The sequence below is a fragment of the Hylaeus anthracinus genome, unplaced genomic scaffold (genome assembly GCF_026225885.1).
Source record: "Hylaeus anthracinus isolate JK02 unplaced genomic scaffold, UHH_iyHylAnth1.0_haploid 12001, whole genome shotgun sequence".
NCBI classification, from domain to species: Eukaryota; Metazoa; Arthropoda; class Insecta; order Hymenoptera; family Colletidae; genus Hylaeus; species Hylaeus anthracinus.
In genome coordinates, this window is record NW_026534348.1 from 1361180 (window position 1) to 1375709 (window position 14530).

The 14530-nt window shown below is 41.5% G+C and overlaps 1 protein-coding gene across 3 annotated transcripts in view; it reads right to left on the minus strand.

Moving 5' to 3' along the window:
* The window catches only part of LOC128890750 (uncharacterized), a 56741-nt gene that overhangs the window by 28910 nt on the left and 13301 nt on the right, over positions 1-14530 (minus strand). For all 3 annotated transcript variants that reach the window (XM_054149553.1, XM_054149554.1, XM_054149555.1), the window contains exon 2: positions 10203-10968. In XM_054149553.1, coding sequence (XP_054005528.1) covers positions 10203-10608 — 406 coding nt within the window. In that variant the 5' untranslated portion in view covers positions 10609-10968. The remainder of the gene's footprint in view (positions 1-10202; positions 10969-14530) is intronic.

The window sequence follows — 14530 nt, forward strand, 5'->3', positions numbered from 1 at the left end:
TTCGCAGGAATTTATTGATCCTCCTCCAAAAATATGCCTTGCTTTGTTGCTGCTATTTTTCTACTTCAAGAGGGAACCCTCCCTTATATCTAAGTGATTTATCAAAAGGATCATTAAGTTTGATACGTTGATTTCTATACAGGCCGGGTCAAGCAAATGTTACAAGTCATATTTCCATTATTAGTGCCGTTGTAGAAAAATGTCAAAGGAGGAAGATGAATGGTTTAAAGACTATTGTATTTCTTGTAAATGTCGTGGCGCATGTGTATTCGATAAGTTTTTTAAACAGAAATGCATATCCTATTTTTCTACGTGAAAAAGTATTACGGTAAAGTGACTGGATAAACCTGAAATATGCAACAATAACCAGAAACCACCTTAATTTAACGAAACAATGAAAACAATTAGAAAATTAACATCGAAATATGTAAATACGCGTATTTTCTCCGTTAAGCGTCAAAATCATTGGTTAGGTACTTCGACTGTTAATTTAGCGAGTGAATAGATTTCCTAACGAAAGTTCGATAGACGAGATCGCCTCGGTTATCCCAGATGCTCCCAGCTAGAGCGTGCAAAAATCGTTTGGGTAATTTTAGCCAATAGCCATCGAGTTTCATCCTTGATACCGTCGGGAGGGCCGTGGACACCTACGGGTCTCGTGACGGCGTTAATAATTATAGAATGAATGACGAAACTTTTATTGGCCCGGGTTGACGACACCCGGAAACGGCTATTGATCTTCCGAAAGAGGCCGGGTAGCTGTTTATTTTGGTTAATCAAATCCACGGAGGCTGGAAGAGTATGTAAATTGCTTTAAAGGGTGAAGGATCGAAGGTTTAATTCCGTGGATCTTGTTTCTTGAAAATTCACCGTTCTCACGACTCGATGTTGTCGCATGAATCGCATCTAATAATAATTTTGAGATGTTTCTGCCAGAAACTTGTGTTTTCGAGTACTGATTTCGTTTACAGTTTGGCGGTTGTGCAGCGAATATTGTTGCCGTTCGACTCGAACGTTTGAAGGCCCCGAGAATTATTTTATCACCGACAGCTCGCGAGGAAACATCTGATGATATACTGGGTGTTGTTGGTTTACTTGAAAGAGATATCGTGGAACAAGAATTGTTTATATAGATTCATATAACAAAATGATCACATTGTAGATCGTTCATGTAATAGAAATCTTCACGTAACAGAACATAACAGTGGTTCTGCGCTATACTTTCTAGACTAAAAAACCCATTTTTTGGTCCACTCTGCGTATGTACATTCAATCTAGAAGTATATGAGAAGCTTGATGTTTCAGTACTAGCAAACAGAAGTTTCATTTGCAACGAATCGCCGTGTAAACGGGCCGACTCAGTTCAGATTGGCAAACACGTGCCGAAATTTCACGTTACGATTGAGTGGAATTGGCTCGAAAGATTACACGGTACTGCAAGTACTACTTCGTTAAGCGTCGCTCGGGTTGAAATTCGCGCTCAAGGAGAAAGAGCTCCGGGAAATCGAGTGAATTATACGGAAGGTTAATGGAATGATAATTGCTGTGTCTCTCTTCACTAGAAGCTGCGCTAACGAAACTTCGTTAAGATATATTATAACGTGCAGTGCAAACAGACAGTTGATGTTTCAGGACTTGAGTTCCTTAAGGAGTGTTCTTACTGTAACTTGTTAGAAACTAGATGATATTCCGAACCGAAACCGAAACAAAATTTCCACGTGGAGTCGCAATCGTAACGACATTTTACGCCAAATCGACAAATACTCGTAACCCGTTGCAATAGATTTATGAGCAATGATGACCGACCATAATGGCATTATTTAATGACGTTATTTCGCAGTATCGTTTAATCGAGTTTCCATGTAAGCTGAAACCCCGTCGCGGTTTCGTGCGTTTGCGGCTTCCGCTGACGTTCCTGTTTTTAGAAGACATCGGCAAATTTCATCGCCTGTCCGAGCGCGTTGCCATTTCAGGTTTCATAATCTGCCAAACGTTAACAAAATAACCAATCGCTTTACAGAAATATCGATATAGATCCATGAGTGGACCTGGACTTGATTTACGACCGTAGTGGCGGGTACTATCGCAAATAGGAGCACAGAAATATTTCTTTAGAGTTTAATCGTTTATCGTTCTAAATGAGATAACGTACCAGTTATTCAAAGGAGTTCAGTTAATGTAATATTTTTGTAGTCGGCTACGATTGTAGCCCATGTGCCTCGACACGTGACAAATGATCACGCGCCAGTGGGGGATTAATCCAGGTTAAGTATTTCTCGTTCCACGATTACCGGTCACCAAGCAAACTCACGCGAAAGCGTCGCTTGAATTTCTTCCATCGATAAAAATATTAATTCGTTTTGATTTGGAGTTTCGTACACATGGGATGTCCCGATGATTCACCGATACACGTTTCACGGCTGGATGAGCTTCGGGGGTTAGGAAAATTGGTCGAGAAAAATGTTGCGACGAATGGGGTCGTACCATCGATGGTAAATTTCGTTTAATTTCTGTCGCTGTTATCGTTTGCGAACATTTACGACGTTGGGTCCCTTATCCCCATCGAGTAAAGCCAACGTTTAGCGGGATGACTCTTTGAAAACTTCACGACGACGTGTTTCACCGTGTTTCCAATTTTACAGCGACCCTTGGGGGAGATATAGGAAACGGCGGACACACAAACCCGAATTAGGAAGAAAGGATAACGACTCTCACAGAAGAAATACAGTCCACCGAAGGGGTGAAATACTTGATAATTGAACGATTAATCCTCTGCATTATGATTAGACTTATTTATTGTTGATATTTATATATTTTTTCATAATATAAACAAGGTTTGTCAAACTATTCGAAGCTAAATAAATGTGAAAACAATTTTTTCGCGATTCACCGGAACAAGACGACATTCGAGGAAGAATAATACGATACGTACAGGCGTAGTAGCACATTGCTTCCGCGATTCTATGCTCGTGCCTTGGTGTACGGCGAAGAATACACAAATTCAAAAAGTTAAACATCCCCTTGCCCCGAGGACTGAGATGTTTGTAACTTTTGAGAACCGAAACTTGAATCGACAGAACGTGAATTCTCCCCGAAGCGAAAAAAACGATCGATGCAAAAGTTTAGTTTGGAGGGAGAACAACACGTTGCCTTCGATGAATATTTTATTTTCATACACACGTTCCCCGTTTCCTTGTAAACGAATGTATGGCACTGCAAACATCGTACAGGGTTTATCAAACGAAGTGTGTGGATTGCGAATGTTTAAGAAATCTTATAATTATTTACTAAATGGTCTTAATTAAATACAGTCAGTTCCATAAATATTCGTACCTTTGATATTTATAATGAAATATTTATTTGAAAATATCAAACCTATCATTTGATTTAGATAGATTTCGTTAATAGAAGGTACATGTAATTTCAGCAAGCATAGATTACTTTATATAAATAAGTACCAATCTCGTGTCATTCGAATGAATTTTCTTTCATGAAACAGAATTTAGATTACATAGCAAGGTTATTTTGAGAAAGCGGATACTATTAGATGATTGTTTGCAAACGTGGGCGATATCGCCTCTGGCGGGCGATCGACACGTCCAAGTGGACGATTATCGGACTATCTGATTTTGGGGGGCAATGGTCACATTACGTGGGCGAATAGAGTTGAGAAATACTGAACCAGACCGGCAAGAATACAGGTGCAAACGAAAGGTTAAGAACCACTGGTCTAAACACTCGTCGCCCATGATACCCATCAGCGTTCAATGTTTATCACCGGTTAATCCACTGTACACGCGATGCCACGTGTAGTAAAGGTGTACCTCGCGTTAGCGGAGGAAGTTATAGGGGCTTGGAAACGTAGTCAGTATTCCAGCATCGTCTATCAAGATGAACTATATCCATAATGCATGGCGGTCGCGTGGCGGCCGCGCGGCTACAAAGATGAGGGGGGCGAAGGTCGTAGAAAAATTCAACCGGAGGCGTAAGGGAACGCAACGGAAATGGAGACCGGGCCTCGTGTAACACGGGAAAGGTGTTTAGTCAGGGGCTGACCTGAATTCAGGTGGGCTGAATCAATACCGCGCTCGTTCACCTCGCAGTTACCGTGGCAACCAGACTCCTTTATTAAGTATAACCTGCACCGTTTCCTGCGTGCAGGAGGCATCAACCCTCCGGTTGGCTACCACCTGGATATGTCGTCGACCCGATCATGGCGACCTTGGTACACCAGGTCTACGAACCAAGGTCTGTGCCAGGTATCAGGAAGAGGCGGGTTCTGGCTAGCCTTCGCGTTCAGCCTTTGTGTTCCAAGCGTTTCTTGGCCATTTAGTCCGTTTAGTCAGACACGCTATGGTTCATCGACCATATCTCTGGAGATAGGCATCGTTAATTACTTACAAGCTCCACCAAACGGTTTCTAAGACATTCAATTCGACAGTTTCTAACGTTTAATCTCAATGAATTAAAATGAAATTAAATATCGACGGTGTAAATGGTTACCATTTTTTAATCACGTATATTTTTCTTAAGTGTTAACCTACGAGAAGAATTTAATTTAATCGCTTCACTGTCTTTTCGTTTGTCTGACGAGACCATTGTCTTTTCGTTTGTTTGACTAGACGTTGATGTTACTGCTTCATGAATTTTGTCTACCGTGCTGGTTGACGTTTCTCGACTTTTTCTTAGTTTTGCCTTAGGTTATTAGAAGAGCCAAGTGGACGGCTGAGCTAAGGGCTGCCACTCGAGAATACGGAATCCGTGGTTGCCGGAAATAAACGCGTCAACACAGACGTTGTACTTCATGTTTCGCGTTAAAAAATGAAAGTTCCGCGACGGTCGGTCCATTTCGACCGACATCTGCGTCCGTCTATATCGTATATTCGACGGGCGATCAAGCGTTCTTTCTTTTCGACTTTAATAGAAAATCATGATTTATGGACATAGCCGCGAGACACGAGATGGAAAATGTTGTTAACGTTGAAACTAGAATTCAAGAGACCCTGGAGTCTTTTATTTTCCGTCGTTGCTAGCGTTACATGTAACCTGTTTGCTTCACCCCTTCGCTGTACTCACCGGTGCGTTTAATTCAAGTGAAGTTTACGTAATACCTCGATACATTGTTTTCGTTGAAATACAGTCAACAAAGTTATAACTACACGTTTCCGTACACCCTTCAGTTCGCAGTGCTATGAAGCATTAGGAATTTGTAAATTAGTCAGTGTATATTCCTTAGACTTTAGAAACCAATCGTATGACTATTTCTCGGACTGATTTACAATTATTTGATGTATTCTATCCATTACAGAATCCATTTATATATGAATTTTTTGTTACGATATTAACGATACTCGCGTACTTCTGAGTTTTCAATTCGCGCACAGATTATCCTACATTCAAACTTTTCCAATCTCGCAACTAGATAAATTTTCGCGTTCGATTCAGTGTGGTATCACAGACATTCACGACTTCCAGGTGTGCTGTTCATAAGAAACTGATGCAAAGTCCGCGATAAGTTTTGGTGTTTACGTTACAGACTACGATGTATAGCAAAGTCTCGTCTCGCTACGAGAGTCTTAAATATTTATGAATGGTAATGCCTCGAGAATAAATATCTATGCTACGTTCTTGAGCCCCGAGAAAGTTGCACAGAGGTATTAAAGTTGCATTAGGAAATTTCTCAAGCCTGTTTCGGGGTTGTAACATGATTGGGCAGGAGGCTGTTAATATTATTTGTCAATTTGTGCAAGTTACATTAAAGTCGGTTGCCAGAGCATCTCCTTCCAGACAAGACTAACTCGATTACGAACCTAGCCCTGACTTATAGCGGATACAACCCGAATCTAACGCAAATTTCATTCAAGTATAACCGAGGTCTGAAACAAGCGTAACCTGAGTGCAGATTCGTTTCAAGTTAAACTGGAATTTCACTGAACTTTGGTATGAATACATGTCCTATCCAGTCAAAGATATGACCAGCTTGGAGATTAATTACAGAGATTGTAAACTAGTATCAGCTTGCAGGGTTAGCTAATGGATGCCTTGAATATTTGGCTTGAAATCACTCTTGAATTCTTACTGCTACTCCATATAGTACAACGAAATTTGAAGCACGGATTCATTTTAATAACAACTAAAATTTGATCAACCTCTGATCCGAATAGATCACCTATTCATAACTCATTAAATACTCAGATTCTAAACTAACTTCACCTTACAGTTAGCTGATGTATGAAAATGCTACGCTAATGCCACGCTAATGCGTGGAAATCCCTCTGGAATTCTAAACATCGCGGATGCTGTCCAACGTAGAACCGTAATTTGAAGCGCGGCGTCCCTAACGAAGGGAAAGAAGTAACGGTTGCAGTACTGGTGCAGCCGATGAATGTAACAACCCGACGCCAATGATCTGAATAAGCATCCAGGTCACCACACGTGACAGCCAGAAGATTGTTTGGAGTCGGCATACCCGCTTTTCCGCGGCAGTTAAACTGAATCCACGCCAGAAGGAAAGCTCTATTTATACCACGGTAACGAGGTCTTGGATGTAATCTTGCGAAACACCCGAAGGAGCATTCGTTTCCTCGCGGAAGCACTGCTCCGACGACACGCGCTGAATCAACTGGCTGTCCCAACCATCGCGAAAAACTCGACCTGTCTATTCCACGCCGGATTCTGCCGGATTGCTAGACTTCGAAATAGCCTTTCTTGGAATATCACTGAATCTACCTTGGACGGTTCGCATTATGCGGAACGGACACGGTGGTTGGTAAACTGAGTCTGCAATTATCCGGAGTGCTGTGCGTTATGTGTCTACAATATAACATTTACACTAACGAGTATAAGTATCAAGACTCTTGCTATATTTGCACAAAATGTCATATTTATTGCAGAATAATATTTTTCATTGCCTTTATTTTCTGTGTTTATTAGAAATGTTTATATATATATATTATATTCATACATATAGTCGATTTATAACTTTGTTGTATTTTATTTATTAAAATTTTATTTATTAAAGTGTCACGTCGTATTTAAGTATTTGCAACGAAACTTTTTTATTTTTCATTTCCAAGGAAACCTTCTTCCTTAATGCAAATATTTCAATGTGTGGGCACGTATAGCATCCACCTAGTTTGTCGCTAATAACCACGTATCGGAATATTAAACTCGTGTTAAAGAAGAGAGGGTCGTTCGTGTCATTGTCTCGTTCGAAATCAATCGACCGGAGAGTTGAACGCACGTCACCGTTGCGTGAATAAAACGGAAGAATCTGTCGCGTCGCGTAAAAAATGAAATAAAGAAAGAGAAAGAAAAGGAAATAACGCAAACTATTCGTGGAAAACGGACCGTCACTCGCGTGACGAGTATTTGTGTCACCGGGACACCACTGTGACACGGCGTTTTTATTATGAATAATTATTGCCATCGCCTACGCTTCCCTGAACTGACAGGCGCACGATTATTCGAAAGTTATCATGCTTATTTTATGGTCAATTTGCTGTTCACGTACTCGCTTAAACGAATGATAATTTTCAAAGGATTTGAATCGCAAAAGGCTGCGATACGCGATACGTTTTAGGAGTATACAATTTATCGAAAATTATGAATAATATTATTTTCTGATATTTATTATTATATACACATACACAGTGCGTCACACAGGCTCGTTTCGATGCAATCGCGTTTGACAGAGACCGATAACAGAAGGACTTCGCAATAGGACCGTCCCCTAAATCCGTCCCTGATATAATTAACCTTTACCTCGAGGCGGGTGTAATTGGTCACGGAAAAAAACAACCGTGAAAAATGTCGTTTCACCCTTCTCCCCCATCTCGCCTCTGGAAGAGAAATTTCTTCGGCACTTCGCGCCTTCGTCTTTACGGAAAATCGAATTTTCCTCCTGAGAAGTTCAACACCTCTTAATTTCTTGTCCGAGCTTGCGTGATGAATAAAGAATACGTCGTTTCCTCGAACGCGTTGCTCGATTTACCGCGAAGAATTTGTGTCCGACGGTGCTGCTTTATATTAAATTCACTCTTTTTGAGCTTCCTTCTCTAAGTGTTTTTTTCAAAGATTGCTCACGCCTTTGGCGAGAGTGCCGCGTAATCGCAATCGACTTGCATAGTATAAGTAGTCCAGGAAAATGCCGTTCAGCGTACGTGTAAGGTAAATAGCGACCCCTTCTTCGATGTGCTACCTTATTACACGAACGCTATCAGATCTAGACTTACGTGTACGCGGTCGGTATACACGCAATGTAAACACAATGGCGCTCTGCTCTCAGGTAACTCTGCTTCAAGTAGGGCTTGCTACTATAAATCCTGTAAACTAAGGTTCACATACACCAAGCGCACACCGATAACAAACATCCTTCCTTCTTTCTACGCGCTCCGAGTCGGAGAAAACTGTGGTCTCGTGTATACCTTACTTTGTACAGAAAATCATTCTGAAAGCGTGTAATTAAGCCAATGCGATAAGGAAAGTAATCATTCATATTGGTCGACGTTTACGATAGAGAACTTCTTTGGGAAAATTATTTAAGGCACGAAGCATACTTTGTGAGAACAACGTAGGTGAAAAACAAAGTATTATATTAGCTGAAATTATTTAGAAAAAATGACGAGTAGCGATTAAACTTACGATACCTGCTATGTTAATATTAAATAAAATACTTGTCATATTAGAAGGGCGTTACATGTACTTTTAATGTGGCCAACTATGTTGAACATTTTTTCGAGTATTTTTTATAAGTTGGGGAATTGTGTAGTACAGTGAATTGTGAATCTTTTAAAACGGTAAATGTTGTTTCATATTTTATACTAATTGTGAAGCTGAATAAGTAATGGAATTGTTCCGCGCAGCTTGAGTCTTATTTTTACTTTAAATCGTGTGCCTCGAAGAGATGTACTGTTTAATTGTAAACGTTGAATTCTTGTTAAATGGAAAATGATAAAACTTCGTTTCTGTATCGCTCTTCCGAACATAAAGAGTTATTACCGTTCCTCTCATATTGGCTTAAATTTTTATATCACCGAATAAATAAAAATATGAATGCACGTTTTATTTAATTTTTAACGTATTAAAATCGACGATGAAATGAAACTTTTTCGCGAAGGCAACAATACATTTCAATTCTAACAAGATCCCTGACATCCAGCGCAAAAGGAGGTTTTTCGTACATAAAATTCGTCATCTAGCGATTTGCATTCATTCATCCACTCATTCGAAAATATAAATTCAAGGATCCTCGTTGTTTGTTATATCACTGTCAGCACTGGATGCAAAGCACTGATGATATCGTAATGAGCATTTGGATTTCATTCTAGGAGATGGTAAAGCTACTTTATTGCTGTCCCAAACGAGCCACTTAAGAGACCGTTTCTTCATCCGAAACGCAGACTGGACCTAAGAGACGACCGCGTTCTTTCCTCCCCGTTAATCCTTCAATTTCTCATTTGGAAGATTTGTACCTCGGGTTGGGAGAGATTTCATCATCCTGGAAATAGAAACGCTGCTGGCGCCAGCAACAGAAACGGAAATTTTAACCGGAAGGAAGTACATTTGGCAACGGCTGACCACCAGACTCTCCACCAAAAGAATGGATTCCAGCGTTCGGAGTGATCGCGAAATATGGCGGGCTCGTTCGAGTTGTACTAAACGATAAATTTAAGAGAAACGAGCATACAGGGCCATAAGAATGGCGAAACGGTGGAATAAACTCGTGAAAATCACGTTGGCACTGGAACTGCCGCCATAAGGACTACTCTCGCAGTCCCTGGCACTCGAGTCCCGATCACAGGACTCTGGCAAAATTTATGCGATATACGTCGTGTTTCAGAGATGAAGCGTGACAATAATACGAGTCTTGCGCTTTATGTACAGCTTACTATCGACTGAAAAAATCCAAGTTCCAACAATCACGATATCGTGAACAATGTGAGAGAAAAAAAGTTCCGTCTTATCATTCCGTATAAGCTCGTATTTTTTATAAAGTTCACACCTCTACGCCTCTTACAATTTTCAGAAAAACTCGTCCCGCGGTCAAAGGGTTAATCGAGCCTCCACTGTACTCCAAAAATGTGTTCGACTTGCCGTGGAATAATCCTTACCATAGTCTTTCTACTAGAGTGTTCACAAACACGTTATTTCCCGAAGGAAAATCCACAATAAATTCTAAGAAATCCCATTCCGATACTCACCAGTTTGCACAAGCTCGAGTGCCCCTGCATTGTGCTGCTTGAGGTGCTCGTTGAGCCCCGGTTGCGTGAGGTCCTTGAGAGGATTGGCATCCTCGCCGGCGGCACCGCGACTGTTCAGCATAGTTCTGCTGTCGTGGCTGGGCCTGTTAGGCTTCGTTACTTGATAAACGCGACTCTCGTTACGTTGGTTTCTCGTTTTGCGCGTCTGACCGCGCACGCTTCGCCTTCGCTCCTTTCGTTTCTTGCGATCCACGTCGACTGCGACGCTTTGGTCCTTTCTGTCGCTGACAGTGATTACGGTGATCTGACAGCTTGGTCTGCGATCGTCGGTCAATACTGAGCTGGGATCACGGACGGCACTCTCATAGATACGCAAGAGCTCGTCCGCCGGGTAGATGACGTACATGCCCAGCCGATGATGGTGTTCCCGTAGACTTCGCCCACTTTATCGCCAACCCCGACGATACCCTCGGTAGCGTAGCTGCTGCTGGAGCTGCTGCTGCCGTTGCTGTTGTCACTTTTCTCCGGTACGCGCGAGCCAACATCGCTGCCTGCCAATTCATCGTTTACGATTCTCTCGCGAGTCACGCTGCCAGGCCACGCGAACAGCCGCATCTTCTTGGCACGACCGCCACCGTTGCGCGGGCTCTTCCTGTTCTCCTCGCTTCCGTTTCACTACCTGGCCCGCTCTGTCGCGTCAGCTTCCACTCCTCCGGGGAACACCGTGGGTGGTTCGGAAATGATGACGAATGGTGGCATCAATCGTCTGGAAAACAAGAGTCAATGTTAGCTGACGAATACTACTACAGATCCCGAAAAATTGTTATATCGACAGATTCGCGACCGGCAGATATTTTACGTTTCTAATACCGAGTATCGACGAAAATAATACAATCCCGAAGCTGGACATCGCAAATTTCTATTCGTTGTATTTTATTCTTTCTTATTTAATGTACTCGCCTTCAAATATTATAGTAATCATTGAAATTAGATTCCTTTAAGACTCATAAATTACTTTGTTCGTGGTCGAAAAGTGCTATCAAATTTTGGCTTGTACGTTGCGAAAGAGATGAGACATATTTCACGCGTTCACACGACCGAGCAGTTCATTGCACCGTTATCGTACAAGTTCTTTCGAACTTGTTCGTCTGCGCTTTCATAATGTGATTAAGTTTTGTATCTTTTGTCTGCCTCGGTCTTCAAGAGGTTTGCTTTCATGAAAGTGGAATGAAAGTGGCTCGCCGAGATTAACTTCGGAATAATGTTCTCACTTCTCCGATAATCTGCAGTGTGCTCTAGCGATTGTTACCTCCGTACCATTTTATTTTTATGGGTTCTTCGCGAGTTAATGCCCGGCTTGAATTTATTTAAACAATTATCCGCACCGTTGCCGGTCTTATGCATTGTTAATGGATCCCACTTCGGCTCGGTTAAGACTGTGCTTGTACCGCCACTGAAAGACTGGCTCTGTTTACAGGATAAACGATTTATTCAACGTTCGAATATAAGCGAAAACGTCTTCCTGTTTCTGCAACTCGAGAGCCCCGACGGCGTGCAAATCGTACCGCTGATTTAAATCTATTTTGAATGCTATTCAATGGAGACGCTACATTCGAGCGAGCTCGAGTATCCCGCCAGCAATAAATAAATTTACACCGCGGAAATTTATTTTTAAACGTATTCGGTTCGACGGTATCGTTGAATAATAAACCCGTTCTAGACACTTGACATTTTTGCTTCAATATATATGTCAAATTCGAGAAGTAAATAAATTATAATATTAGTATATTCTGAACATTAATTTCTCATAGGCTTCCGGTTGTTACCTTGAGCACAATCCCAAGGGGAACTAGCACCCCATTAGTCGCACGAGAAAGCGCCTGGTCGTAGATATATGAGAATCGATCAATCAATCAGGATAACATTCTCAGATCCCTTTTATTGGACGAGGATCGAATACGAATCTCATCTGACAAGATGTACTACTCGTGGAAGCCACGAAGCATCTACGTTCAACGTGTAATTCAGTTACTTTAACCTGAATGCAGAAATAATATCTACATACGCGCAGGATTCAAAACCGAAGCTTCCATTATCCAAAGGTCAAATTAATTTCTATTTATTTAAGTTTCCATTTACGTTTCTATCCACTCATCTCTGTATGTCTTAACGACGAATTATATAAATTAAAAACTTCTTGCTCCATTTTCGAATGAAAAATTCCCTACGTCGAAGGTATCTCGAATCTCGGTGAAATAATAAAATAGCTTTAAAAGCTTACCTAGCTCAGGAGAACGAAACAAATGATGCAATTATTGCCACGTGGAACGTTCGAGTAAGGTTAAAAAAAAAAAAAAAAAGAAACGCGGAAGTTCCTTGGTATTTTATTTTATCCGCGCGTTTCGCGCTGATAATTCCAGTAAAGGGCCTTTTTACGTAATTAAATGGCGCCGTAGTAAAAGAAACACTGACGATTGTTCTTGACGATCCATCTGTCCCGTGAACATTTTTCGTGAAGGGTTGTGCAAATTACGACAAGCCATTTCACGTAATTACGCGCTTCTTGGAAGGCTCTTCACGATGCTCACGTATTAGATTGCACGCGTGGTAACATTGTTTCAAGTTTCTTTGGAATACGTCTTTTTCATAACAGTTGACACTCGGCCAAAGTAGCTTCATTCGTTCGTTTACATCTCACTTTAGCGCTGACGTGCGTGGTTGGTTAATTATGAACTTATGAAGTCTAACTATAACATAAAATGGGCCTGCCTAAAATTCTTGAATAAAGAATAGTTCCAAGCGATAAAGAAGAGTTCCAGTCACGTCAAAGATCCATGTCAATAAATTTTGAGATTCGTTCGTTATTCTCCACTCCATATTGGAAATACTCGTCCAACTCTGCTCTGTAACGTCACATTTAATATTAGTGGTTACTGAATTCCATGTCTGCCGAATAAAATCAGGCGCCACCTATTTTGTTCACCGCTCGCAAGTACCTCCTTTCATTAGCATCGCGTTCCCCTTTCATAGCTTCAATGAACCTGTAACCTAATTCATTAGTCGTGATGCACCGCGCAGACGAAAAGGAGCATTTTAAAGCGACTGAAAAAAAAATGTTCGGAAATCGTGTTACAATGTTAGGTTATAAAAGCTCGACGACAGCGACGGCTGCCATTGCATTCTACGGCCGAATAATTGGAGCACTCGCTCAATTATCTGGCGTTCTCGTCTCTGTTCGAGCCCTCGTGTACCAAGAAACACCAAACAAAAGTTGCCCGATGCAGGGAGTCGACGACTGTGGTTTCCCGATGTATTCCGCCATCGGGTCTTTGCTCTCATTTTCTGTTGATAAAGATTCGGTGTCGTAATTAATATAAAGGTAAATTATTATACGTTCAAAGTAACTTAGCAGATTTTTCGTAAAAAAATTAACCGAATCTGGACGCGTGAGAGGAATTAAGTGAATATTAACCGTGTTTCAAATTTCAATTTTCTGCAACACAACTGTTCAGGCAGTTGTACGATCTCTCGAGCAACGTGTCAAGTATGTTCATCGAACCACGACCGCCTGCCGTTGCATAATTTCAACGTAACTCCGACTACGACCCCGGAATATTGAAGATAGCAGGAGTGCAAAACTCGATAATGAAGCTACAGAAACTGCTTTGTAGAATGGTGAATAGGATCGTTGCACTTGACACGCGGGCCGTGATTAGTTTCATAGGAACGTCATTAGGTTTCACCCATTAACTCTATGAGGAGTTTAAGCATTAACTCGACTGACCTCACGAACTTCCAGATTAATTATAACTTGTTTTACTTTCTTGAATGTACGAATTTTACTCAATTCGATTAGGAGGATCCTATTCATGATTCAACTGCTTCCGAGTGTATCTGAGACAAAGAGTGTTGCGTAACGCTGTCGATGCGAGGGTGTTTTTGCTGGACATTTGGTAAAAAGTAGCGTAGTTTCTAGTGGCAACTCTTAGTTAGGAAGTTCCCGTGATTCTTCTTCGCTTTTTATCCCGGCGCTTCTGGCGAATTGCCCTGAAATGTTACAGTGTACGAAATCCCGTTTCTGGCACGAACCCACTCCCGAGCAATAAACAATTAAATCTCGTAGCAGTCTTTCCCCATTCGCGATAGCTTCGCAATTTAATCGCGAGACGAACAGGACACATCGGTGGAAAACTTTTCAGACAGGGAAACGAGTTTTCGACCGTTAAAAGCCACGAAAGAGAGAGTGAGAGAGTGAGAGAGAGAGAGAGAGAGAGAGAGAGAGAGAGAGAGAGAGAGAGAGAGAGAGAGAGAGAGAGAGAGAGAGAGAG